At 44.7% G+C, this 26976-nt stretch overlaps 2 protein-coding genes across 3 annotated transcripts; both read right to left on the reverse strand.

Moving 5' to 3' along the window:
- Nucleotides 1-2942: 2942 nt before the first annotated feature.
- Nucleotides 2943-7875, reverse strand: CST8 (cystatin 8). 2 transcript variants are annotated; one of them, XM_033185429.1, is made up of 4 exons: nt 7610-7875; nt 7054-7427; nt 5872-5985; nt 2943-3124 (listed from the first exon to the last, which is right to left on the reverse strand). In XM_033185429.1, exons 2-4 carry the CDS (start codon nt 7282-7284, stop codon nt 3041-3043), a joined length of 429 nt encoding a protein of 142 aa, XP_033041320.1. In that variant the 5' UTR covers nt 7285-7427; nt 7610-7875; the 3' UTR covers nt 2943-3040. The 2 variants fall into 2 exon arrangements, with proteins under 2 accessions (XP_033041320.1, XP_033041321.1); XM_033185430.1 differs by having other exon boundaries at nt 2971-3124; nt 7768-7875.
- A 10761-nt stretch (nt 7876-18636) lies between these two features.
- LOC117068365 (cystatin-12-like) lies at nt 18637-22302 on the reverse strand. Its single transcript, XM_033185433.1, has 3 exons — nt 21947-22302; nt 19843-19953; nt 18637-18829 (listed from the first exon to the last, which is right to left on the reverse strand). Exons 1-3 carry the CDS (start codon nt 22139-22141, stop codon nt 18743-18745), a joined length of 393 nt encoding a protein of 130 aa, XP_033041324.1. The 5' UTR covers nt 22142-22302; the 3' UTR covers nt 18637-18742.
- Between the last annotated feature and the right edge of the window lie 4674 nt (nt 22303-26976).

Consider the following 26976-nt stretch of genomic DNA (forward strand, 5'->3'; position numbering starts at 1 on the left):
CTCCCCTTCTCCTCCCTCTCCTCTCTGTTTCTCTCTTTCTCTGTCCCTCCCACTCTTCCCCTTTCTCTCTCTTTCTCATGCTCTCTCTCTCTCTCTCCGGCACAAGAAGCGCTATGCTGCTTCTTCAGCCTAGAGAACTGTCAGCCAAATAAACCTCTTCTTTATAAATTAGCCACCTCAGGTAACACAAACAAGCTTTTATCGCAACACAAACAGATTGAAACAGACCTCACTCCCCACCAGACTGCGGGGTCCCCACGGCCCTGCCCAAGATTGTCCTCAGCTGAATTCCTGCTTATTCTCATGCACAGTATGGTCATGACTGGTCATCAGGTGGACAGGCCATGCAACCCTGCAAGGAGGACAGCAAGGTAGAGGGCAAGGACCCCCGCCGTGAATCCCGAACCTGGGCAACATCCAAGACCACACGAATTGCCTGCCTCTGCCCATCGCCTCGAGCTCCATGGTCTCCTGTGCTCCCAGTGCTCCTGCATTTCAGGCCCAGACAGTGCTGGACATTCAGAGCTCCCCATGACCTTTAAGAGAAGCCAGCAGGCCCTGTGACAGTGGGCTCATTTCTGGAAAAGTCAGGGAAAGGTGGTGGACAAAAGGTGTGGACAGTGAGTTCATGTGCATGCACATATGTTGTGTGTTCTCCTGTAATATATTAGCAAAAAGACATTAAACGCTGGATAAGAAAAAATGAGGCTTGTTTTGCACTTTATTTCAGTTTGGCAGTGTTTAGAGGGAAAATGAAAGGAAGAGATTAGGACAGGCAGGTTGAAAAGAGATGACATTAAATTAAATAAAATTTTACTATAAATAGAAATGCACTTCCAAATAGACCTGTGCATAGAAACACATATACACGGTGTGTCTCTAGGGCCATACAGGAAGCTGATCTGTACACAGCACAGGTGGGCGTCACTCCCACTGCACCGCATCCAAGCTGGTCACACGCTGCTGATCCTTATCTTCTCCCGACATCTGAGTCCTTGAGGCTGCCTCTCACCTGTCTATCAGGAAACACAATTCAACATGTTCCAAAAATACTGTCTTTCTTAAGACACTCCCATCCCAGAAAACCAGAAAAGACACGTGGAGCTGTAGGTCCATGCGGCCACTGGGAGCCCCTGGAAGGTTGGGCTGCGGTCTTCTCTAGTCTGCGTTCCTCATGGCTCATGACTTCCTGTGTCTGGGGTAGAGGGACGGGAGGGCAATTTCTTATGGTCTTCCTAGCACATAGGAAAGAAGCACTTTCAATCAGGATATGTGTATTAAGCTCAAGTCATAAAATATGTGTCGCATCCCCATCCTGGTTCCTTTGTTAGTTGGGGATTTGAGAAGGCAAACAAGTGAGCAGAGTGGGGCCTCAACAGAGGAAGCAGGGTCGGCATAACCGGAGTGGCACACAGATGCAGACCACAGGCAGGGCCTGAGGAGGGAGAGGAGACAGCTAGGACAGCAGAGGCTTTCCAAGGCAAATTCCACTTGTCTCTGTTGCCTGAAGGCAGGGTGGGAGTCTCTAACTCCCGAAACACACATTGGCTAAGACAGAGGAACCAGAGGAAAAAGAAGTTTGATGCCTTGGCGTTTCATGGCCTCATCCTGTCCGGGGCAGCAATATTGAAATCCCTACCACCTACCAAGCAAGCCATGGGAGATAAAACCTGGCTTCTCCTAATGGACACTGGAGATACAATTAGCCTCTTGAGTCATACCCAACACTATGTTTAAAATAGATACATCTATTTTAAAAATTTTTAATTATGGTAAAATACATACAAAATGTACCATCTGAACTATTTTTGAGTGTGCAGTTCAGTAGTGTTGTCTATTCACATTGTCATGCATCCAACCTCCAGAGCTTTTTATTTTGCAAAACGAAACTCCACCCATTAAATAAATCTCTATTAGACACATCTGTTTAATAATTACTTTCTTCAAGAGAATTTTATCTCCTGCTCTTGTCCTCGTTTGGCTACTTCCTTCTCCAAGTCCCCCTTCACTCTCTCCTTCCTCCTTCTCTCTCTACACACAACACGCACACACACAAATATACACACACACATGCACACACACATACAGGCACACATGTACACCCATGAACAGACACATGCAAACAATGCAACACAGCTTATCTTTCAAGATTTATTGCCACCACCCATCTCTCTTTGTGACCATTGTTTACCTACACAGTGATATGGTTTGAAATCTCACTTTGAATTGTAATAATCCCCATGTGTCAAGCATAGGGCTAGCTGGAGATAATTGAATCATGGGGGTGGTTCCCTCCATACTGTTTCTGTGGTAGTGAATAAATCACACAACATCCGATGGTTTTATAAACGGGAGTTTCCCTACACAAGCCCTCTGCCTGCCACCATGTAAGACATGACTTGGCTCCTCATTCACCTTCTGCCATGATTATGAGGCTTCCTCAACCATGTGGAACTGAGTCAATTAAGCCTCTTATCTTTATAAATTACCCAGTATCAGGTATGTCTGTCAGCAGTGTGAGAACAGGCTAACACATATAGGAAGATACACAAATCCCCCAATTTATAGAAATCCCACAGGGGAGGGCTACTAGTTCTGCCACAGGGGTCCCCCAGCCCAAATGACCTGTCCATTCAGGACTCTTAGACAGGAAGAGCCTCAGGCCAAAGGAAGCATCCAGATGGAACCTGCTGAGTTGGCGTCCACTGAGTGCAGACCTCTGTAAGGGATTGTTACCCAAGCAAAAGGGGTTCCTCCTCTGATTTGCTGTAGGGAATGGAATCAGGCCTCACCCTATCCTTTGTACTTGGTGATGGGTCTACCATCAAGCTGACCAAAGGGGTATGGCTGTGTTCGGTGCCAGGAAAGAGGAGCTGGACATGCCCATCTTCTGTCCCCACATACTATGAAACTAAAAGACAGAACACCAAGCAGAGAGGCACGCATGAAGAAAGCACCTTGGGAACAGCCTCCCACCTGCCATTGTTTTATTTTCATGGATCAGTAGTCGCAGAGGTTGGACGGATGCCCCAAAACACCATTAGTCATCTTCACACTTTTTCTCCATCACAGTAAATTCGCCATTCCAGGGAAGTGCTCCTACCAAAAAGCTGCAGCTTAATTTCTGGAAAAGATGACAACAATAAAAATTAGTAGAGTGCCGAAAAAAACAGAAAACCCATTGTCCTGTTGTTAGATGTCAGTTTAGGAATGTGCTGAGAGATGGGTCACCACCCTCGAGCGATGCTCCCAGGAATCTGCAGAGCTGGAAGCTGCAGACTTCATAGCCATCAGCAGTTTCCCAGAGGGATCTCTGTTCTATTTTAACCACAGGAAGACAAGAAATGTTAATAATCCTAACATTGTGGTGCAAGTTCAGATATAAACTTGACATTCTTTTAATTCTCTTTAATGGAATGTAAATAAAACAATTCTAATTGTTAGCTAAAGTACGTTATTTTATTGATTAAATAATCCATTTTAATGTTGGCCAGGCTGTGGACAAAAGGGAATGCTTGTACACTGCTGGTGTGAGTGTAAATTAGTGCACCCATTGTGAAAAGCAGTGAGGTGATTCCTCAAAAAACTAAAAACAGAATTACCATTCAACTCAGGAATCCTGCCCAAAGGAATATAAATTATTCTACCATGAAGACACATGCACATGTATGTTCATTGCAGCACTATTCACAATAGCAAAGACATCAAGTCAGCCTAAATGCCTGTCAATGGTGAAACGGATTTAAAAAACAGTGTGGTACATATACACCATGGAATACTACACAGCCATAAAAAAGAATGAGATCATGTCCTTTGCAGTAATATGAATGGAGCTGCAGACCGTTATCCTAAGCAAACTAATGTAGAAACAGAAAACCAAATACCACATGTTCACCCTTATAAGTGGGAGCTAAACAATGAGAACACATAGACATAAAGAGGGAATTACAGACACTGGGGCCTCCTGGAGAATAGAAGGCAGGGGACGGAGAGGATAAGAAAAACATACCATATTGGGAACTCTGCTTACTGCCTGGGTGATGAAATAATCTGTACATCAAACCCCTGTGACACGAATTTACTTATAACAAACCTGCATGTGTACCCCTAAATCTAAAATAAAATTTTTAAATCCCTTTTGTTCTAATAACAAGTCAAGAGCAATTTATAAAATTTTAGGGCCTAACATATCTTTTCTTCCAAAGAACTCTGCTTTTCTTTCAAAATATCATTAAAATGACAAATAAAATATCCTATGTGTATGTGACAGATTAATGAATGGGTGGATGGATGCGTCGATAGATGGGGAGGCAGAGAGATGGTGGTCCTGGACAAACTGCAAAGGCCATGTCAAATAGACTGAAATCACTGGGGCACTTCCAGGAGTTAAGAGGCAGACAAAGTCAGAGAGAAGAAAGTTTAGTCCCTGCTGAGTATTGAAAATCTGCAATAAAAAGTATTGGATCAAGATGACTTTATAGGCAGATTACATCAAATTTGGGAAACCAAAAGCATCTGCTTGGAAAAAGAGAAAGTTTTTATTATTGACAAATGTCTGCTTAAACATGTATGTTTAAAACCTGAGACATATCATGGAAATCTTAGACACAAGTGGGCTCCTTGGGAACAATTTTCTTTAATGCAGTTTAATATTTTCTACAAACTGCCAAAAGCAAAAACTTTCCTACAATCCCTAAAAGCCCAGGAGAAAATATAAATTTAAAACAACCATACTCCTACTACCAGTAAAAGATAAAACAAGCTTAAAAGATCAGATAGCATTCAGACAAGCTCACTGCTGAAATGTTTGTCCTGACAGACATACTGTGAGCTGGAAATGATAGGGTTTGTTTCATTTGAGCATACAGAGGCAGATTTCATCAAACATAGTGACAGAGCAGTTCATAAACGTATCTGCAATTTCCTGTGCCATGGTAGTGCTTAAAGCAGTGGTTCTCAAAACGATCCTAAGGCCAGCAGCAGCAGCAGCAGCACCACTCGGGAACTCATTAAGAATGCAAATTCTCAGACCCCATTTCCTGACCTACTGAATTGGAAACTCTGCAGGTGGAACCCAGTCATCAGGGTTTGTCAATATCTCCAAGTGATTGTGACACCTGCTCACATTGGAGAACCACTAATGTAAAGACAGGGGCAGTGATGCACCTGTTGGGCAAACCTGCAGAATGCTCAGGCCTTCATCAGTCTGGGACCGAGTACTGGCATGTGAGCTGCTCTAAGATAAAAAGATACAGGCTTGAAGCCAAAAGCCCCTGGGCCAAGTCCTCCTTTTGTTGGGAGTCTTTGGGTTTGCCCCAGCCTTCCTGGAAACCTAGGCTGACCCCAGCAAAAATCAGCTGTAAATCCAGGAGGGTGGAGCCACCATCTGGCTTAGTCATTGCTTAATCTTCAGCACCCAGAATAGACCTGGTACAAAGCACGCAGCACCTGGTGCTCAGTAAGTTTCTATGAGTGGATGAGTGAATGAATGAAGTTCCTTTTGTGCCTGTACAAGGATGAGTGACTGTGGGCCCAGCAATAGCGGGTGGCTGGTCTGGACCCGAGAGGACAGGCTTTTGGTGATTGTTGTCCGGTGTGCCTGCATCAGAAGATCAGAAGTCAATGGAGCCCTTGAGATAAGAGTGGTCTTGACAACATCCTTTCTGCAGGATGAAGGATGAGAAAGAAGCTCAGAGGGTTCCACCACATTCTGTGGCCCTGGATCCTCTGCTCTAAAGGCCACAGGGCTGGCTATCTGGGGCTAAACACTGGGAGCCACCCAGACCTCAAAGAGAAGGTCTGCATGCCTCAGCTTTCTCTCTTGGGCTCAGAGCTGCCCAGGCCGTCACGGACAGGTGATTCATCACCTACCTTTTTCAGCTTGGAGTTTTCTTGAATGGCACAGATTTCATTAGTGCTGAAAGGCTTTCTGCAATCGCTGCGGGCAATTTCTACATCAATAAGGTATTCCAGACGATTTGTGACCTGTTGGTTAGCAGTTATGCAATTGTATTAAAAAAGTTGTATTTTTTAAAAAGTTTTGGCAAAAAAAAAAAAAAAATTACTCTCACTCTCGTCCTTTCCACTTTCCTTCCTCCCTCACCCCACGACAGAGCTTTAGCGGAAGGCTAAGATGCCCATTGCTTGGAGCCCTGTGCACACCAAGACCAGTCAGCACTCCATAGCCTCCTGGAGCCAGACACTTGGGTAAAGACTCCTCTGCAGATTGTCACCTCCTTGAAGGCAAGGCCTTCTCATTCCATTTCCTGTCGCCAAGCCCAGGGCATGCTGCATGCTCAGTGAGGACTGAGAGGAGAAAGGTGGGCTCTCCAGAACCATCAGCTCTCCTGGGCCTGAGATGCTCAGGTTCACACAGGCCCAACCAGGGACAGCCCCTTCAGTCACATTAGGCCCCAGTCCCCCAGATTCCAGTGAAACCTCCCACCCTCTAGGGTTTCCCCACCCAAAGCCCCTCCCACCAGCTCAACACACAGTCCATAAGGACCCATGCAGACATGAGTTTGCCTGTCTTGTTCTCTGCTGAGTCTTTAGTGAGCAGAAGAGCAGTAGGTTTATAGCAGGACATTACTATTTGTTGAATTCATTAGTGACTGAATGCAATCAAGGCTACTTGTGATGCCTACTTAAATCTGTTTGCATCTGGCATTAAAGGATTACAGCAAGAGATGAAGGAGTGTCTCTGCTAGTTGGGTCCGGGTTCACCTGGACTCACCTTCCTTTATCAGATCTTTTCTCATGGCTAGCGCTCTATTTGTCTCCCAACCTTAGCAAATACATGAACATTTGATTAGAAGTTTGGGGTTTAAATGAGTTAGTCTATGCAAAGGACTTAGAACAATAGCCCAAGCATTTGTGGAAGGCACTCTGTGTATTCACTGCCTTATTGATGCTGTGGAAGTGCCTACGCTATTAAGCATTCACATATTTAGGATTTTTGCATATGGATATTTTTCTCATATGGCCACTCTTTCAATCTGACTTCAACTGTGCCGCCACATGAAAATGTACACCTATATGGAGAGACACATTTACCTGCAGCTGGGCTTGCAGTGTCTTGACCACCAGGAAGACATACTTGTCCTCGCTCTCTTTGTTGTATTCTTGCATGGCAAACCACAGACACTGTTTCACGTTGGCATTTGAGGCATTGACGGGTTTTAATTTCCTCAACACCACCGTCTCATTCTTGTTTGAGTCTTTCCTGGCCACCAGGGCCAGGGGAATGGTGAGGAGGAGCAGGGAGAGCCACCGGCACCTGGGCATGGTCCCTTGGGCAAGAGGCACAGTCAAGTCTCCTCCTCGTCCTTTCAGGGCTGGAGCTGTGGGCAGGATGGGGTGGCCGCGGCTGCTGCTTTGGATTCAAGAATCTTCGAGCCACACGCTGCCTCCTGTTAGCGTCAGCCCAGCTGTATTCAAGACAGGGCCGTTAGGGTCACTCTTGGGGTTAGCCCTCTCTTTCTCCAAGGAAACCCACCCAGGAATGCCAGTTAAGGGGTCTCTCTACCAGCCTCCTCTCCTTATCCTGAGAGCAATCTGTGTGTCTAGGGAGAGCTCTTCTCCCCTTAGGCCCCGATGTGTCTATGCCTACCCCTGCGCACGTCACTCTTGTTATCTGCTTCTCCGTCCTGTGTGGTGTGATCATGAAAACTGTGGCTGCCTCAGAGGCCTTGTGGTCTCAGCCATTGGTGGACTTTCAGCCTGCTCTGCCTGCAGCTCCCTCTTACTCCCTGTGGGGTACTTACTGACCTGTGGTTCTCCTGGGTCTTTGGCACTCTTAGTTCATGCCTGTGGCCCAGTCAAGGATCTCTGTGGGTCCTGGTCTCCGGTCTCTCTTGCCCTTCTGAGTCCACGCCCTGCAGGGAGGTTACGCTTTGTGATGTAATTCAGCACCTGTGTCCTGTCCCAGTGAGGACACTTCCCACTTGCCAGCCTCAGGCCTTTGGTCTAAACAGCTCTCACAGGGGCACAGAGAGCGGGCAAATGCCTCCTGCTCTGCCCTCAGAGTCGGGGGCCTGCAATGGTTAATACTGCGTGTCAACTTGATTGGATTGAAGGACACAAAGTATTGATCCTGGGTGTGTCTGTAAGGGTGTTGCCAAGAGAGATTAACAATTTGAGTCAGTGGGCTGGGAAAGGCAGACCCACCCTCAATCTGGTGGGCACAATCTAATCAGCTGCCAGCGAATATAAAACAGGCAGAAAAACGTGAAAAAGAGAGATGATGGGTCTAGCCTCCTAGTCTACATCTATCTCCCATGCTACATACTTCCTGCCCTCGAACATCAGACTCCAAGTTCTTCAGTTTTGGGACTCGGACTGGCTCCCCTTGCTCCTCAGTTTGGCAGACAGCCTATAGTGGGGCCTTGTGAGCATGTAAGTTAAGAGTTAATAAACTCTCTTATATATATATATTTATACATATATTATTTATATATATATAAAAAGGGGAGTTTATTATTAACTATATATACATATATATGCATGTATATACATATATATATATGTATATCCTATTCATTCTGTCACTTTAAAAGAACCCTGACTAATACAGGGCCCCTCTGGCATCTTCTGCTCACCTGTGCCAATGAGTCCGGCTTCCTGAATGCCTGGCCTCTGAACTCCCTTGATTTGGGCCAACAGTACCCCCCTGCCCTGTCCTGCCAGGGTGAGGGTCACATGGCCCACTCTGATGCCCAGGCCTGGCCCTTAGTGGGAGGAGGGGGGCATGCACCTGTTAAGCTCTCAAAGCTTCTGCTTTTCTGTGAAAATCCCAAATCAGTGTCCAGAAAGTTCCTGGTGAGGCAGAGAGACGAGCATTCTTCCTAGGCTTCAAAGATCAATGGGTTCTATGAGCCAGGGCAACATACAGAAAATACATATGGGCAGGAATCTGTCAGGCAAGTGGCAAAGCATTGCAGAGTGCAAATGCATTATGCTGTATTTAAACTTTTTCCCTATGAGTGGATTATTCAGATGTTTCTCATTTTCAGCTGTTACAAACACTATTGCAGCGAACAATCCCTTTCCAATATCTTCATGATGTTACACAAGTACTTTTGTGTAATAAAAGACTAGGTGGAAAATTGATACAAAGCTTCAGGCAAATTTAAATTTACTATTTATTGCCAAAATGTTCATCACTTCCTAATTACGTATTCATGATTTTCGAATCCTGCTGTGTGTTAAACGTACTGATGAAGATTTAAAACACCAGGGCATACCTCACTGATAAAATCGGAATCTCTGGAACAGGGTCCAGGAAGCCAGCTGTTTTTAAAGTTCCCCAGGGGTTCCAATCTGCAGCCAAGTTTGAAAATCGGTGTAGTGGATCTGCAACTTCCTGATATTAACGTGCACATGAACCACCTGGGACTCCTGTTAAAAGGCAGGTGCTGAGTTTGTGGGTCTGAGGCAAGGCCTAGATTCTGCATTTCTAACTAGCTCCCCATGTGATCCAAATGCTGCTAATATTCAGATCCCAGTTTGATTAGAGAAGTATTGACCTGTGACAATCCCTGCTTCTTCATATCTTTGCCTTCAGTCAAGCCTTTCTTCATGGGATAGATGATTATGTTGCATTGATTTGATTTGTACTTTTTGTATTATTGGTCAGGGTTAACCATGTTTTCATAGAGACTCACTGAGTCTAGGAGCACCTGATCTGGGCCCCAGGGTGCATGTAGAGCAGAGTTCCCCTTGGTGAGGCCATCTGTGACACCCTGAAGTAAAGCCAAGCCTCCTGGACCAGCCAAGGGGCAGTCAGCCTGTAGACCTATGTGCCTGAAAATGAAGGCTCACTGTGGTTAGCTACAGGGTAGGGGTGTTTTGTTATGCAGCACTTCTGGGCCAACAGCTGACTGATACACACACATTCACTGAAGCAAAGCAGTATTTCTAGGTTTTAGACTTTGGAGAAGTATGTAGTGGTGGTTGATAACTAGGTAAAAGATCCAAATAACATACCCCTAACACTTTCATGCTCCTCTGGCTTTCACAAGAATGCACACTCACATGCACACACACATGCACACACACACCATCATGTTGATATTACTTAGAAATTTTTGATTTGGGCTTTCTCTGAACATATTCAGAGAGCTGCTCCTGTTGCTTTATACACTTTTCAAGGAGGGTAAATCCTCACTGCTGCATGCTATCAGTTTTGAGGCTGTTTCTTATGTAGCATAGCTTATTGATACCAAATCTTTATACCTGAGGTCTTTTGTCTTCCTTTAATTTTAGAAAATGTATCTCTATAATTTCTTCAAATATTTCCATTTTTTAGTTTTCTTTCATTTTGAGATGTCTATGGTCTTTTGGGGAGCAGTAGTTGCAGGGTTTTTGTTTGTTTCCAGCTTTATTGAAGTATAATTAACAAATAAAAAGTTATTTATAGGGTGCACATGTGATGCTTAAATAGACAGATAGCAAAATGATTACCACAATCAAGCTAATTAACATATTCATCTCCTCATATAGTTACCTTTTTTTTTTTTATGGTGAGAACGCCTGCGATCTACTCCCTCAGTGAGCTTCAAGTATACAATACATTATTATTAACTATAGTCACCTCATGCTGCATATGAGGTCTCCAGAACTCATTCCTCTTACAGTTGAATGTTTGTACCAGTTGACCAATATCTCCCTCTCTCCTCACCCCTAAACCCTTGGTAATCACCATTCTGTTCTCTTTCTATGAGTTCGACTTTTTATTAGAGTCCACATATGAGGGAGATCATGCAGTACTTGTCTTTCTGCATCTCACTTATTTCACCTAGGATAGTGTCCTCGAGGTTTAAGCTTGCCACTGCAAAAGGCAGAAAACCCCATAGCCTTGGCCCAAAAGCTCCTTCAGCTAATTAACAACTACAGCAAAGTTTCAGAACACAAAATCAACTTACAAAAATCACTGGCATTCCTATACAACAACAACAGCCAAACCAAGAGTCAAATCAGAAAGGCAATCCCATTCACAATTGCCACAAAAAGAATAAAATATCTAGGAATACAGCTAACCAGAAAGGTGAAAGATCTTTACAACAAGAATTACAAAACGCTGCTCAAAAAAATCAGAGATGACACAACCATATGGAAAAATATTCCATGCTCATGGATAGGAAGAGTTAATATCATTAAAACGGTTGTACTGCCCAAAGCACTTTACAGATCCAGGGTTATTCCTCTCAAATTACCAATGCCATTCTTCACAGAATTAGAAAAACAATTTTAAAACTTATATGAAACCAAAATTCAGCTCAAATAGTCAAGGCAATGCTAAGTGGGAAGAACAAACCTGGAGGAATCAAGTTACCTGACTTCAAAGCATATTACAAGGCTACAGTAACTAAAACAGCATGTTACTGGTACAAAAACAGGCACATAGACCAATTGAGAAGAATAGAGGGTCCAGAAATAAAGCCATACACCTACCACCATCTGATCTTTGATAAAGTTGACAAAAACAAGCAATGGAGGAAGAGCTTCCTATTCAATAAATGGTGCTATAACTGGCTAGCTATATGCAGAAAATTGAAGCTGTACTCCTTCCTTCCACCATTTACACAAAAGAATTCAAGATGCGTTAAGGACTTAAGTGTAAAACCTACAACTATAGAAACCCTGGAAGATAACCTAGAAAATACCATCTGGACATAGGCTTTGGCAAAGATTTCATGGTGAAGATGCCAAAAGCAATTGCAACAAGCCAGAAATTGACAAATTGTACTGATTAAACTAAAAAGCTTCTGCACAGTAAAAATAAACTATCAACAGAGTAAACAGAGAACCTACAGAATGGGAGAAAATATATGCAAACTCTGCATCTGACAAAGATCTAATATCCAGAATCTATAAAGAACTTTGTTTAAATTTACAAGAGAAAAACAAATGACCCCATTAAAAAAGTGGGCAAAGGACATGAACAGACACTTTTCAAAAGATGGCATACATGTGACCAACAAGCATATGAAAAAAAGGTCAATATCACTGATCACTAGAGAAATGCAAATCAAAACTACAATGAGACACCATCTCACACCAGTTAGAATGGCTACTCCTAAAAAGTCAAGAAATAACCTATGCTGGCGAGGTTGTGGAGAAAAGGCAACATTTATACAGGGTTGGTAGGAGTGTAAATTAGTTTAACCATGGTGGAAAGCATATGACGATTACTCAAGGAGCTAAAAGCAGAATTACCATTTGACTCAGTTACCCCATTACTGGGTATATACTCAAAGTAATATAAATAATTCTATCATAAAGACACATGCATGCAAATGTTCATTGCAGCACTCTACACAATGGTAAAAACATGGTCTCAACCTAAATGCCTATCAATGACAGATTAGATAAAGAAAATGTGGTACATATACACCATGGAATACTATGCAGCCATAAAAAAATACAAAACAAGATTATGTCTTTTGTGGGAACATGGATGGAACTGAAGGCTATTATTCTTAGCAAACGAACATAGAAACAGAAAACCAAATACTGCATGTTCCCACTTATAAGTGGAAGCTAAATGATAAGAACTTACAAAGACAAAGAAGGGAACAACAGACACTGGGGCCTACTTGAGGGTAGAGGGTGAGAGGAAGGAGAGAACCAGAAAAGATAACTATTGGGCACTGGGCTTAATGTATGGCTGATTAAATAATCTGTACAACAAACTCCCATAACACAAGTTTACCTATATAACAAACTTTTACATGTACCCTCCAAAATAAAATGAAGTTTAAAAAATTAAAAATAAAAAAGAATAACTTTAAAAAATGCTTCTAATAAAGCAATTTTGACAGTCTTCCAAAATTGGAATCCACTTGCATTCATTTCCTGTGACTGCTGTAACAACTTACCACAAATCTGGTGGCTTCAAAGAGCACAAATGTATGATCTCACAGTTCTGCAGGTCAGAAGTCCAAACTGGCTTTCACTGGGTTAAAATCAAGGTATGGGCAGGGCTGTATTTCTTTTGGAAGCTCTAAAGGAAAGTGCATTTCCTTGCCCCTCCAGTTTCTGGAGGCTGACTACATTTCTCAGCTCCTGGTCTCTGATGGTTAACATTATGTGCCAATTTGACTGGGCTGAGGAATGTCCAGATAGCTGGTAAAACATTATTTCTGTGAGGGTATGTCTATAAGGACATTTCTGCAAGACATTAGCATTTGAATGGGTGACAGAGCAAAAAAAGATCTGCCCTCACCAGTGTAGATGGGCATCTTTCAATCCGTTAAGAGCCAGAATAAACCAGAAAGGTGAAGGAAGGGCAAACGCATTCTCCCTGTTTGGGCTGGAGCATCATCTTCTCTTGTCGTCAAATATCAGAGCTCTTGGTTCTTAGGCCTTCAGGCTCAGACACCACCATCAACTTCTGTAGTGTCTCTAGCAGTAATTTCAGAAAGAAGGTTTTCGGACTCGGTCTGAATTACACCACCAGCATTTCTGCTTCACCAGCTTGCAGGTGGTTGGTCATGGAATTTCTCAGCCTCTATAATTGTGTGAGCCAGAGCCCTCAATAAATATATAAATATGCTATTGATTCTCTTTCTGTGGAGAACCTGGACTAACACAGTCCCTTCCTCTATGTTCAAAGCCAGGTGTGGAGTATATTCAAACCTCTCTCGCTTGCTCTCCCTCTCTCACTCTCTGCTGCTTCTGCCATCACATCTCTATCTCTGACTCTGATTCTGACCCTCCTGCTTCCCTCTTATTAGGACCTGTGTGTTACATTGGAACTGCCCAGATAATCCAGGATAATCTCCCCATTCCAAGATCCTCAATCACACTTACAAGCTCTACATGCAAAATATATTTACCCCTCCTCAACATTCGAATAGTCTCAACCGTTCATACCACCATACCAGGAGATTTGGGATGGGCCATGTAACTCCCTGAAAATAGACTTTTGACCCCAATGGTTGTCATCAACTCCTGTTACTGAAAGGAATCTTGCACTGTCCTGTTCTTTCCTGGGGCCCTGGTACCTGCAGTCTTAGAATTTGCTGCCAGTTTCGACGGTGAAAAATTGCTTCAAAACAAGAGCCAATCTGTAGCCTCTAGTCACTCAGGAGTCTCACACAGATTTTGTTTTGTTATTCTTTGATGGTCACTAGAATTTAAGTTTCTTTCTCGTTTCTGTAGTCTCTCTAGCATTGATTTCAGAAAGAAGCCAGCAGCCTGTGCTAGCTCACCATCTTGACAGAAACTGGAGGCCACAGGGGAAATGAGCATGAAAATGGTCCTGAAGCTAAGTGAGCAGTAACCACAGGAACAGAAACAGAGTCGAATAAGCAGAAGGAACTTCAGCTTATCCATCCAAAGGCACATCAGTAGGAGGATGTACAAACACAAAATGAGAAAATACAGTAAACAGAAAGGCTTGAAAATAACGGAGAAGGTATCTAGTATAACAGTAATAAAAATACCTCAGTAAATAAAATATTGAGACTCACAGATTGGATTTTTGAAAAAGACCCACAGCATAGTGTCTATAAAAGACTATCAAAACAAAAAGATGCCCGAAATGTTTTTTCAAAAAATGTTGGAAAAATGTTTGGACAAATTTGAACCAAAAAAATTAGACTATCAATCTTAATCTATGGCAAAACAGAACTGAAAGCAAAAAATAAAGTAATAAGAAACGGTGGTAGATAGAAATCTTAAAAAAAAAAAGAAAGAACCAAGATATCCCCTCAGGGATACACTCTCTGTATAATCTCCTCCCCTTGATTGTGGGTGGGACATAGAAATATAATGGAATGTCATTGCTGGGATTAGGTTAGGTTATATGGCAAAGGTGACACTATTTCATAGATGTAATTAAAGTCTCCAATCCGTTGCTCTGAGAAAATATAAAGGCATATTTCCCTGCATGGACCTTACCTAACCAGTGAGTCCTTAAAGGAGAATCTAGAGAAGAATTCTACTTTCAGGATGACAGAGTGGGGAACTCCATGGACCCATTCACCCAAGAAAATGCAGGAAACCCAGACTATGAAAAACAATCTTGAAAAAGAACAAAGTTGGAGGACTCATACTTTCCAGACTCGAAACTTACTATAAAGCTACAGTCATCAAAATGGTATGGTACCAACATAAGGTTATATAGAGAGATCAATGGAATAGAATTGAGAATCCTAAAATAAACTCATACGAGCTTAGAGGAGGACCCCAAGCCTCAGACGAGTCCACAGTCTTGACTGACAACTTGATTTCAGCATTATGAGACTCTGATCACAGGACCCAGATAAGTCTGACCCACAGAAACTGAGAAACTCAAATAATAAATAGATGTTTTAATCTTCTAATGTTGTGGATATTTGTTATATAGCATAGAAAACTAATACAGGAACAAAAATAAACAAAGGAAAAAATAGGACAAGAAACTACAGTCATCAAAACATTTATATATCATCATTGTAGTCTAACAAATATCTAGCAAAAAATAAGAGAACTGCAGAGAAAAAAAGATAAGTGACCAACATTTTATTTGATAGTTCTGAAGCCAAAAATTTTTAGGTCAAGAAGACAAAAAATAAGCAGAGAGGAAAAGACTTGAAGAGTACTCTAAAAATGTTTAGTATAAAATGCCACACCCCACATTAAAAATTATAAAATTAAGGATTTCTGATCCACAGAAGACATAAGAAGTCAATAGATAAATGACAGTGTAGACAAAGACATTGGCCATGTCTGAATTAATATGTAGAACAGAAAATCAGTGTGAAGATAAACCTCATAGCCAATAGAACGTCCTGTGTTTCTCAAAATCTGTTTTGAAGGACCAGCCTTTTTTCACATTTCCAATCAATTACAGACTGTATTTTTAAAATATAGAAAATATAAAATATATTTTATATTTTAAAATACATTTTAAAATATAGAACTAATTTGAGGTTATGTATGATTTAGACGGCCTTTTAGATTTTTCTAGCAATGCACAGGATGTAAGCCTGGGACATGTCTGTGTAAAATATAGACCATTGCAGAGATAATGGGTATCATCATTTAAAAAGCAGCAGAACTCTTCAAGTGGGGTGCTGCCAGGAGGCTGGAAGAGGAATGGGAGGAGGCCATTCAGGGTCTGTGGAGTTCAGAGTGCAGATGGGGCAAAAGATGAGTATAGCATGGCTGGAGACCAGACAAGCTGTTCTTCATGACAGATAGATTTGTTACTTTGATCTGCTGATTGCATTCCTGGGCTGACAGGAGAAAGGAAATAAATGATAGCAGATTTGTAGTGGGTGATTTTGTTTTGAAAAAAATAACATTTGGGAAACATCAGAAAAAGGAGATAAGTGGCAGTTGCAAGTGTTCCTAAGCCTTTGATTTGTTCTTTGCTGAATGCCTGTGGATCCGTGTGGTTGGAAACTCAAGAGTTAGAAGGGCAGTTGGTGATATGGGTAGTGAACTCGTTTGGCTCTGAGTTCAATTTCAGAAAATCCCAGTAATTAACCACAAGAGTAGCTCAGTGCCCTAATATGAAGATGGGGAGGGGGCTGTGATGAGGGTTAAAGGAGATGATTTCAGTGACCATATTTTACAGTGTCAGGTGTGTGGGGCCATAGCTCTCCTGTCTTTCTCTTCAGACTCCCTCACTCCAATGCTGAGGTTTCAATTAAGTCCTAATTTTAGGAGGGGTCTCAGCAAATGCATTCCAAAGAGCCCTGCTGCTTCAAAACATGCCACCCGATAAGATGTAGAAAACATTCGGGGTTTGACAGAGATCTAGAATTTAGAAATATATGTCAATTTTGTGTACTATAACTTTCAAATAAATTTTTACTTCCTACTTATTCAGGCCACTTAATGACTGAGCCAAATCCAGAGAGATTTCTCCAGGACACAAGACAGACTCGTGGATTCTTCTGGCTGATCTTGGATATTGACACATTATTCAAAACTCTACTAATTTGAGGTCATGATATAACTAACAAGAGTGGCAGGCACACAATTTACTAACCCTATCAAAGCTGCTTACTTAGCTCATGACTACTGGACACCACCAACTCAGTGAAATCTGCAATGGGGCCATGTTTTTAATTTCTGTGAGAGCTGGAACTAAAGAATACAGACCATGGACAAAATACTAAACTGCAGTAAACACGATTTCTAAAATATTGGAGTACCTTAAAGAACCACTTCACAGCCATGGCCCCAAGCACTGAACACCTGAGGACTTCATGTATTTCCGATTTAGGCCCAAATTTTCTGTTGCTCTAGAAATAGTGGTGATGCTTGATCCCTAAGAGAAATATAAAATGAAAACAGTGGGATTTTTTGTGGATCAAGGGAGAAAACAACTGGCATATTGTGAAAAAGAGCAGGATGCCAGGCCTTCCTCGTAAACTTGGAATTGAAGGTAAAGGTGCATCCATCAGTGAACAATGCTGACCAGAGCTCAGGGAGGGTGTGGTTGTGCTTGTCCGGAACAGTAGGCCTGGGGTCCATAAACAAGGGCTCCACCCCTCCCCGCCTGAGTGCTCTCAAAGCCAAGGGCCAGCAACAGATTGGTTTTGCTAACCATGCAGACACACCTTTGGTAATATAAATATGCCCTATCAAATTGTGGAAGCATGTTGCACACAAATCCTGCACAGAAATTGATTAAAGGACCAAAGCTGCCCCATCTTTTTGCCATGACAGATGGAGCTACCCAAAGCTGTTTCTGAAAATTCTGTCCCATAAGCCCTTATGGCAAATTCATGCAAATGAGCCAGCCAGGAAAAAGGCAGACTTCTTACCAAGAAATATTCAAATCACCCCCCAAACGAAGGATGGAGGAGTAAAGACTTCCTAGCCTTTCTGTTCGGAAAGACTCCTCCAGAAACTGTTGCACTGTCTCTTTGTCCAACGCATGTCCGCCCACCACTCGATCCCCTCATCTCTCTGCCCCTCCAAGGTTGATCCCCCACCAAGACCCCAGCAGAGAGGCGTGCTCATCAGGATGGGTGTCTGTCACCACAGTGCTTCTCCCAGGGGCAGTGAGTGATGCTGACAGCTATGAAGCCCTGGCTGGGTCCCAGACGGGTAACACAGGTGTCAGGATCAGGTGGGGACATGCAGACTGGAGCTGCCATCTTCTGAGTTGTGATTCATGCAGCCCTCGGTGTCTGCAGAGGGCAGAGCCTCCTGTCAGCTTCAGTGACCTCCTCTGACCCCTGGGTCTGGGCCTGACCCCTCTGCTGAAGGGCCACACACTGTGAGCCTGTCCCTGAGATGGAAACAGAGGGGACACATGTGGCTAACAAAATGTTCTGCATTCTTTTGAGTAGATGGATGAGAGCATAGAGAAACTGGAGAAGGAAGGAAGGAAGGAAGGAAGGAAGGAAGGAAGGAAGGAAGGAAGGAAGGAAGGGAGGGAGGGAGGGAGGGAGGGAGGGAAGGAGGGAGGGAGGGAGAAAGGGAATAGAAGAATTAATGGACGGACGGATGAGCACACAAACCAACTGGTGGGAACCCTACAGTAACTGCCTCAAATCAACCAGGGAGTTTGATTTATTTAACACACTACACCTGCAACCAAAGTAATAATGATGATAATAAATTCACCATTGCTTATCAATGGCTTATAAACAGTATAGGAGAGAGAAAACTGCTCAGGGACTCAGAAAGTGCTTTGAAATGCCTTTAATTCTGCCAGGCAGCACAGATCTAGGACTACAGATTGTCACACTTTGGAGGAAGAGCGGACTTCTGCTGCAAAAAACCATGGACTCTGTCACCACCTTCTCTCCACACAGGTGCTGTTCAGGAGGCTGAACTGGGAAAACCAAGGTCGAACATCCACTATAAAAGTGCAGCGCACCTGAAAAAAAAATTGTAAGACTCAAATTAGAAAACGTAAGCATTGAGAGCATCTAGCATGCAATAGGGGGTCAAAATATATTTAAAAATACAAAAATAAGTCAATAAAAAGCAAAAGCAGTCACCCAGGAACAGGGCTTGAAATGCCTAAGGCTCTACCAGGACAATGGGCACAGGTGGTTTAATCCTCCCACCTGAGCCTGAGGATTTCCGAAGGGATGCCTGGTTGAGTCATCATCTGACCCCTGAAACATCATTTCCACTCACAGCCTCCAAAGAGCACATGAGGGTGGATAAGCTGCCTCCACCCTGTGTGCTCTGGGGGAAACCATGGGCTTACTAAAGGAATGGCCCTGCCAGTCACCCACCAACTGAACAGCAGCTCTAAACCCACCCCAAAGGGAGGCTGCCCATGAGGCTGGGGGTTGGAGGGTGAGATCAGCCCCACTGATCCTGTAACGCTGATTCAGGGCACCCTCAAGCTCCAGGATCCCATCAATCACGTGTGGGTCATAGAAGGATGGTGTCAGAACTCAGACTGACCAGGACACATTCTTACCACACAGGAACTAGAGGGACAGGTTGGGTGACGAGAGAAACTAGACAGTCCTCCAGTCCCCAAGAACATGAGCAAAAGAAGAGTGAGGGCCACAGGGAGAACACTGTCTGCCTGGATCTTGAGGGTCTCAGGAAGGTACAGGGCTGGGACCCAAAGTGAGGGCTCCATCCAGAGACATAGGCCTTGCGGAATCTGCAGGTACCTGTGTCCAGCCAGCCGGGCTGTGGGCTGAGGGCTCTCCCTGACATTGAGGGCCAAGCTCTGTCTGTCAAATAAATGCCTGCCTTCTGCCTTCACTAAGGGAGCCCTGACACCAGGCGGGAGAGGGCCAGGGACCCTCATTCTGCCCTAGGATCACCCCAGATGCCTTTCCTAAGCCTCCCCCCAAAGGCCTGCCTTGACATTATTTTTTATTCCTGAGAGATTCATGATTTGGGTTCATTTTATTCTCAAACCATTTTCTCTTCTGTGCCTTCTTGCAATGGGCAATTGTCAATGTCTTCATCATGTTTCTTACAAACTGTACGCCCCATCTCCAAGTCCATTAAATATATGAACGTCAATCTCTGTCAAGAAGAAATTGGAATGAGAAAAACAAAGAGAATCAAATAGAAAAGTTGTCAGAAGAGGTGAATGTTAATATTCATGTGAATAAAGATATACATATCCTGTGCAATCTTTCTTCTCTTATTTTTTTTTTTTTTTTTGAGACGGAGTCTGGCTCTCTCGCCCAGGCTGGAGTGCAGTGGCCGGATCTCAGCTCACTGCAAGCTCCGCCTCCCGGGGTCACGCCATTCTCCTGCCTCCGCCTCCCAAGTAGCTGGGACTACAGGCGCCCGCCTCGTCGCCCGGCTAGTTTTTTGTATTCTTTAGTAGAGACGGGGTTTCACCATATTAGCCAGGATGGTCTCCATCTCCTGACCTTGTGATCCACCCGTCTCGGCCTGCCAAAGTGCTGGGATTACAGGCTTGAGCCACCGCGCCCGGCCTCTTCTCTTATTTTTTATTTCAAGTTTCTTGTTTCAAATTTTTCTCTTAATTCTCCATTTTTTTTTTTTTTTTTTACAAAAACAGATATCCATTCACTATACTTAAAGCATGCACTAGAGTCTTTCCTGTAGTACTCTTCTTGATGTCTAATACCTGGCAGTCATATTGACAGGACAATGAATACACAGGGTGTGGACCATCACAAGATTGAATCCTACACAGCAGTGCAGGCAGTGTAAACAGAATGGCACTATCCCTTGGGAGATAGATCTAGATGGTAACCTGGGGTGGGGAGTCCTGGGGGCTGCAATGTTGTGTCCTTTATGTGAGTAAAGACCGCATAAAAGTACTTGAGAATATTAATTGAAATAAATATTAAGGTTGTTTTTCAGTATGTTTATTAGGGTGCTATAAAAAGTTATTAAAAGTTATGGTCATTTCTGTAAATAGAGATTCATAAAACTCAGGAAGCACCCAGAGAGAAAGAAATCAAATCCAACCAGGAAATCTTCCCAGGCTTGAACTCACATCTCTCCTGAAAGTTGTCTAGAAAGCAGACATCCCTTGGGGATAGCAATCCATGCAGGTGACAATGATACCCACTCATGCCTCTACACATGCACACACTCACGCTCCAACACATCAACACACTCACACACACTCATGCCCCAACACACATGACCTACACACTCACACACTCATGCTCCAACACATCAACACACACACTCATGCCCCAACACACATGACCTACACACTCACACACTCATGCTCCAACACATCAACACACTCACACACACTCATGCCCCAACACACATGACCTACACACTCACACACTCATGCTCCAACACATCAACACACACATTCATACCCTAACATACACCAACTCACTCCCAGTCATGCCCCAACACACACACTCATGCCCCAACACTCACCAACAACACACACACTCATGTCCCAACACTCAACATACATGCACTCCTGCCCCAACACACACACACACTCATGCCCCAAAACACAACAACACACTCACACACACTCATGCCCCAACACACTCACACACACTCTTGCCCCAACACACACGCACTTATGCCCCAGCACACACCAACACACACACTCATGCCCCAAAACCCAACACACACACACTCATGCCTCAACACACACCAACACAGATAGCCATGCTCTGACACCAACATGCTCACATGCTCATGCCCAACAAACACCAACTGCATAGTCACACACACACTCATGTCCCAATATACCAACACAAACACACTCTTATGCCCCAACACACCAACTACACACTCACATCTATGGCCTGACACACACCAGCACACACACTCATGCCCAACACAAGGCAATACGCTCGCACCCATGCCCTGTTTGCAGGGGCTACCCTCACTAAGGAAGCAAAATAGAAAGCTGGAGCTCTCCTAATGATACCTTATATTTAAATTATATGCGTTCAGAATTTGGAATGCCATTGCTCTTTCCTGCAGACCAAGGATCCACCCAGCCCTGGCCTGGCGCCGGGGAATGTACGGTTCATGGGGAGAGACAGCAGCTGCTCACCTTGCGCTGGCTCCGGTGGACCTGCAGAAACTTGTAGGCAAACTCATCTTCCTGGTCCTCATTGAATTGAAACATAGCATACTCCACAGCACTGGCGAAATCCTTCAAGTTCTTATCGATGTCTACAAATTTGCAGCTGCAGACATGGGTTCCCAGCACGATGAGCCCCACAAGCAGGGGCAGCTTCCACTGCATGGCTGTCTCCAGAGTTGGCACTGAAGGCCAACTCAGTGGAGGGGGAGGTGGCCACCACTGCTGGTGACACCTTTCCCAGCTCTGACCCCCCGCAGCACTGCCCAACAGAGGCCCTGAGCTGCTGAGCCTCCCTTTGACTAGTACTTCTGTCCAGTGCCTCTTTCCACTCCTCCACAGCGTTCTTCCCACTATCTCCAAACTGAAGGCCAGCAGAAGGTCACATAGCCTTGGACCCACAGGCATGCATGCTACACACAAGCCCTCACATTTTCAGGGCCGCCTTCTCTGGCCCTGGCCCAGCCCTGATAAGACTGGGGAGGAGGTCTCAAGCCCACCTGCCTTGCCTTCACGGGGCTGCATTGCAGGACTGGCAGAGTGATGGGAACACTTAGGAATAATAATGGGCACTGAGTCCTGAGCAGTTAAGGGAAGAGCCATGTCTGCCTGTGACCCTGACTGCAGTCCATGACCTCGGGGAGCCTCGGGTGGGTACATGGGGGAGGGACCAGCTTTGGGGGCTGGGATCATCCTCTCCACCCTCTCTGGCACCTGCTAGCCAACTTGCCACGTCCCCCTCCTGCTCTGTGGCCTTGCAATACTTGCTCTCAGCACAGGGGCCAGAAAGAAGCCAAATACAAGGCTAGAGCCCTGCTAGGATGGGTGTGGAAGGCAACCATGAACATGAGAAGGGGCCAGGGGCTGGGAGAAGCCCTGGGAGCACTGGCCAATGTGTGTTCTCACCCAGCGCTGCCTCTTTGTAGTCCCCTGGGCACGCACTGAGCCACCGTGTCAGACTGTCCTGAGGGGAACTGATCCGAGCTCTATCTGACTCCTGGGGAAGCCTCTGGGAGGTAAACAGGGCCAGGGGATGAGCAGGTTGGGAGGGTATGGAGGTGCCTGCACTGCATCTGAATGCACCAACGTGCACAAGGGGGCCTGTGCTGGAGCAACTGACCCTACCTTGGCTATGTGGTATGTAGATTGATGATCTCAAAAAATGTCTCAGAGCTTGGGCCACTGCCTTGGGGACCGGTAGTAAGGGCAGGACTGGGGCTGACACAGGAAGAGATGAGACTGTGGCCAGAATGATGAACACAATTATGACCACCTTCTTGCAGCTTCTCAATGGGAGGAGACACAGAGGCTCAGGTGCACTTCCACACAGCACTGACCTGAAAGTGGCCGACAGTGGGGGCCTGAGGAGCACAGTGGCCCTGTCAGGTTGATCATGCTCAAAGTGTGCCTGAACCCCCATGTGTCCTCCTGTCAGGGAAGCTACAGCTCCCAGTTCTTGCTCATCTTTGCCATTCCTGCCAGCAGTCTTATTAAAATGTCTCATTGTTGTCTTCCGAGGTTGGCAGGATCTGTCCTGAGGCCCCTCCTCACTGCTGGTGTGGGCTGTGATCGCTTTCTCCAATTCCAGCTCTCCCTTACCCAGGGTTAGATATTTATTAGACCTTCAAAAAATTAACTGTTGATCCTTTCTGTCAGTCTTTGCTTTCTCTTTCACTCACCTATGCCTTTTTGCTATGATTTTCTTCTTTTTTTCTTCTTTCTTTTTCACCAGTTCAGTTTACATTTCTTTGATTCTTGACATTGAAGGGGAGGTCATCAGTTGCATCCTGTTCATTCTCTAGCATGTGCATTTCCAGATCTGGAGGCAACCCTCAGAGCATGGCATCAGCAGCATCCCATAAGTTTGCTACTGAGGTTTCAGTTCCAGTATTTTAAAAGTACAGCCTAATCTGCACTGGGATTACTTCTTTAGTCCATGTGTTCTTTACAGGCGTGTAGCTGAATTTTCAAATATTTCTGTCCTTAATTTCTACCTAAATTTCACAGAGGACATATTCTATGTGATTGAAATTCATTAAGAATATGTTCAATTGTGATAAATAGTCTATCAGGTGAAAAAAATGAATGTTCTCCAGTTGTTGGGTGACATTCTGTATAACAAAGATCAAATATGTTTAGTGAACTCTTAAATTTCTTGAGCCTCTTCTGAGTTTTACTTGGTGGGTTCTGCAGTTCTTAAGAGAGGTGCCTGAAACGTTCCCATGAGGATGATGGGGCTGCTGGTTTTTCTTCTAGCCCTGCAATGTGTCTCTTTATATACTTTTAGGCTGTGTTAAGCGTGGGCACCACAGAACTATTGTAAATTCAATAATTGAGCAAAACTGTGCCCTTTAGTTCCCAAAAGGCCATGTTTCTAATTTCATAAAATCGGAAGAGAGAGAGGCCATAGTCAGAACTGGTCATGCCTATTTTCACCAAGGTGCCCAACTAGAGGCTCATGAGAATCATCGGAGGAAACTTTCAAATAACCCAGCATCTGAGCCCAAATGCTAAAGAGTGCGGCATGAACACTGAATGCTGCCTGGTGCACTTAGCTGCATCTGACCTCAAATTATAACTTTAAATTGAAAAAGAGCAGGACACCAGGCCTTCCTTGTGAACTGGGAATTGAAGGTAAAGGTGCTTCCATCAGTGAGCAATGCTGACCAGAACCCACTGTGCTTGTCTAGAACAGTGGGCATGAGGTCCATCAACAAGGGCTCCACCCCTTGCAGCCTGAGTGCGCTCAAAACCAAGGGTCAGCAAGATTGGTTTCGTTGACCACACAGACACATCTTGGTGATATAAATATGTCCTCTCAAATTGTGAGGGGATGTCACAAATACTGCACACAGGTGGATCAAAGGACCAAAGCTGCCTCATCTTTTTACCATGACAGATGGAGGTTCCCAGAGCTGTTTCTGAAAATTCTGTCCCATCAACCCTTATGGCAAATTCATGGGAATGAGCCAGACAGGAAAAACGCAGACTTCCTACCAAGAAATATTCAAATCAAAGTCCCCAAAACCTAGGATAGAGGAGCACTTCAGGTCTGAAAGACTCCTCCAGAGGGCTTTGCCTTGCCTTTCTGGCCCATCCATGTACCCCCTTCCCCCCAGACCCTCATTTCTCTGCCCCTCCAAGGCTGCTCCCCTACCAAGACCCCCGCAGAGAAGCTTGCTCATCAGGATGGGTGTCTGTCACCACGGTGCCTCTCCTGGGGCAGTGAGTGGTGCCGACAGACATGAAGGCCGGGCTGAGTCCCAGCTGGGGAACATATGCACCAGATGGGGCATGGGGGACATGGGGACTGGAGCTGTCATCCTCTGAGCTGTCATCTGAACCCTAAAGAAGATATCCCTCAGTGTCCACAGAGGGCAGAGCCTCATGTCAGCTTCAGTGACCACCTCTGACCCCTGGGCCTGGGCTTGGCCCCTCTGCAGAAGAGCCACCCTCTGTGAGCCTGTTCCTGAGATGGAAACAGAAGGGTCATGTGTGGTTAACAAAATTGTCTGCATTCCTTTTGAGTAGATGGATGATGGCATAGAGAAATGGAAGAAAGTGAATGAATGAGTGCATGAATAAATGAAGGAACAGATGGATGGATGGATGGATGGATACACCAACCAACTGGCAGAGGGATCCTACATGAACTGCCTCAAGTCAACTGGGGAGTTTTGTTTATTCAGCACTCTGCACCTGCAGCCAAGGTAACGATGATAATGAATTCTCCCTTGCTTATCACTGCCAGCAACATCCATGGCAAATAAATAATAGGAAAGAGTGCAAAACTATTCACAGACCCAGAAGTAGCTAAGATGCCTTTAATTCTGCTAGTGCAGCATAGGCCTAGAACTACAAACTTTCATGCTGTAGAGGAAGAGATGACTTCTGCTGTGAAAAATCAGGGGCTCTGCCACTACCTGTTTCCACATTACAGGTGATGTTTAGGAGGTTGAACTGGGGAAACCAAGGTCAGGCATCCATGACAAATGTGCAGTGCACTTGAAAAAAAATAAATATAACATACAAATCAGAAAAATGTAATGCATTGAGAGCATTTAGCATGTAGTAGGGGGTCAAGATGTATTTAAAAACTACAAAAAAAATGAAAAACAAAAACAGTCACCCAGGAATGGCACTTGAAATGCCCAAGCCTCCACCAGGACAAGAGACGCAGGTGGCTGAATGCTCACACCTGAGCCTGGGGATTCCTGAAAGCATGCCTGGTTGGCATGGTCACCTGACCCCTGAAGCATCCTGTCCACTCACAATCTCCCTAGCACACATGATGCTGGATGAACAGCTCTCACCCTGTGTGTTCTGGAGGAGAGAACGGACTTCCCAAGGGATGGTCCCTCTGGGTGACCACCAACTGAGCACAACAGTTGACAGCAAGGCTACAGATGGAAGGGCAAGACCAGCCCTGCTGCTCCTGTAACTCTGATTCAGGGCATCCTCAAGTTCTGAGCTCTTATGGGTCATGTATGGGTCATGGGAGGATGGTGACAGAACTCAGACTGACTAGGACACATCCTTACCACACAGGAACTAGAGGGACAGGTTGAGCGACCAGAGAAACTAGACAGTCCTCCAATCCCCAAGAACAAAAGAAGAGTGAGGACCACAGGGAGAACATCATCTGCCTGGATCTCGAGGGTCTCAGGAAGGTACAGGGCTGGGAAGCAAAGTGAGAGCTTCGTCCGGGGACAGAGGCCATGTAGAATCTGCAGGTGCCTGCTATGTCCAGCCAACCATGCTGTAGGCAGAGGGCTCTCCCTGGCACTGAGGCCAGGCTCTGTCTGCTTACATGCCAGCCTTCTGACTTCACTGAGGGAGCCCTGACACCAGGTGGGAGAGGGCCAGGGACCCTCACTCTGCCCCAGGATCACCTCTGATGACCTTTCTAAGCCTCCTCGCAAAGGCCCACCTTGATATTATTATCCATTCCTGAGAGATTCATGACGCTTTGGGGTTGATTTTATTCTCAAATCTTTTTC

Source organism: Trachypithecus francoisi, unplaced genomic scaffold (assembly GCF_009764315.1).
Source record: "Trachypithecus francoisi isolate TF-2019V2 unplaced genomic scaffold, Tfra_2.0 Lachesis_group21, whole genome shotgun sequence".
Classification (NCBI taxonomy): Eukaryota; Metazoa; Chordata; class Mammalia; order Primates; family Cercopithecidae; genus Trachypithecus; species Trachypithecus francoisi.

Coding starts and splice junctions, on each gene's coding strand:
- LOC117068365 (XM_033185433.1), bottom strand. CDS start 22,141: ATGCAGTGGAAGCTGCCCCTGCTTGTGGGGCTCATCGTGCTGGGAACC. Junction 19,954..21,946: donor TCCACCGGAGCCAGCGCAAG/GTGAGCAGCTGC, acceptor TCTTCTTGACAG/AGATTGACGTTCATATATTT. Junction 18,830..19,842: donor AAGGCACAGAAGAGAAAATG/GTTTGAGAATAA, acceptor TTTTTTTTTCAG/GTGCGCTGCACTTTTATAGT.
- CST8 (XM_033185429.1), bottom strand. CDS start 7,284: ATGCCCAGGTGCCGGTGGCTCTCCCTGCTCCTCCTCACCATTCCCCTG. Junction 5,986..7,053: donor CACTGCAAGCCCAGCTGCAG/GTAAATGTGTCT, acceptor GCTAACCAACAG/GTCACAAATCGTCTGGAATA. Junction 3,125..5,871: donor AAAACTCCAAGCTGAAAAAG/GTAGGTGATGAA, acceptor CATCTTTTCCAG/AAATTAAGCTGCAGCTTTTT.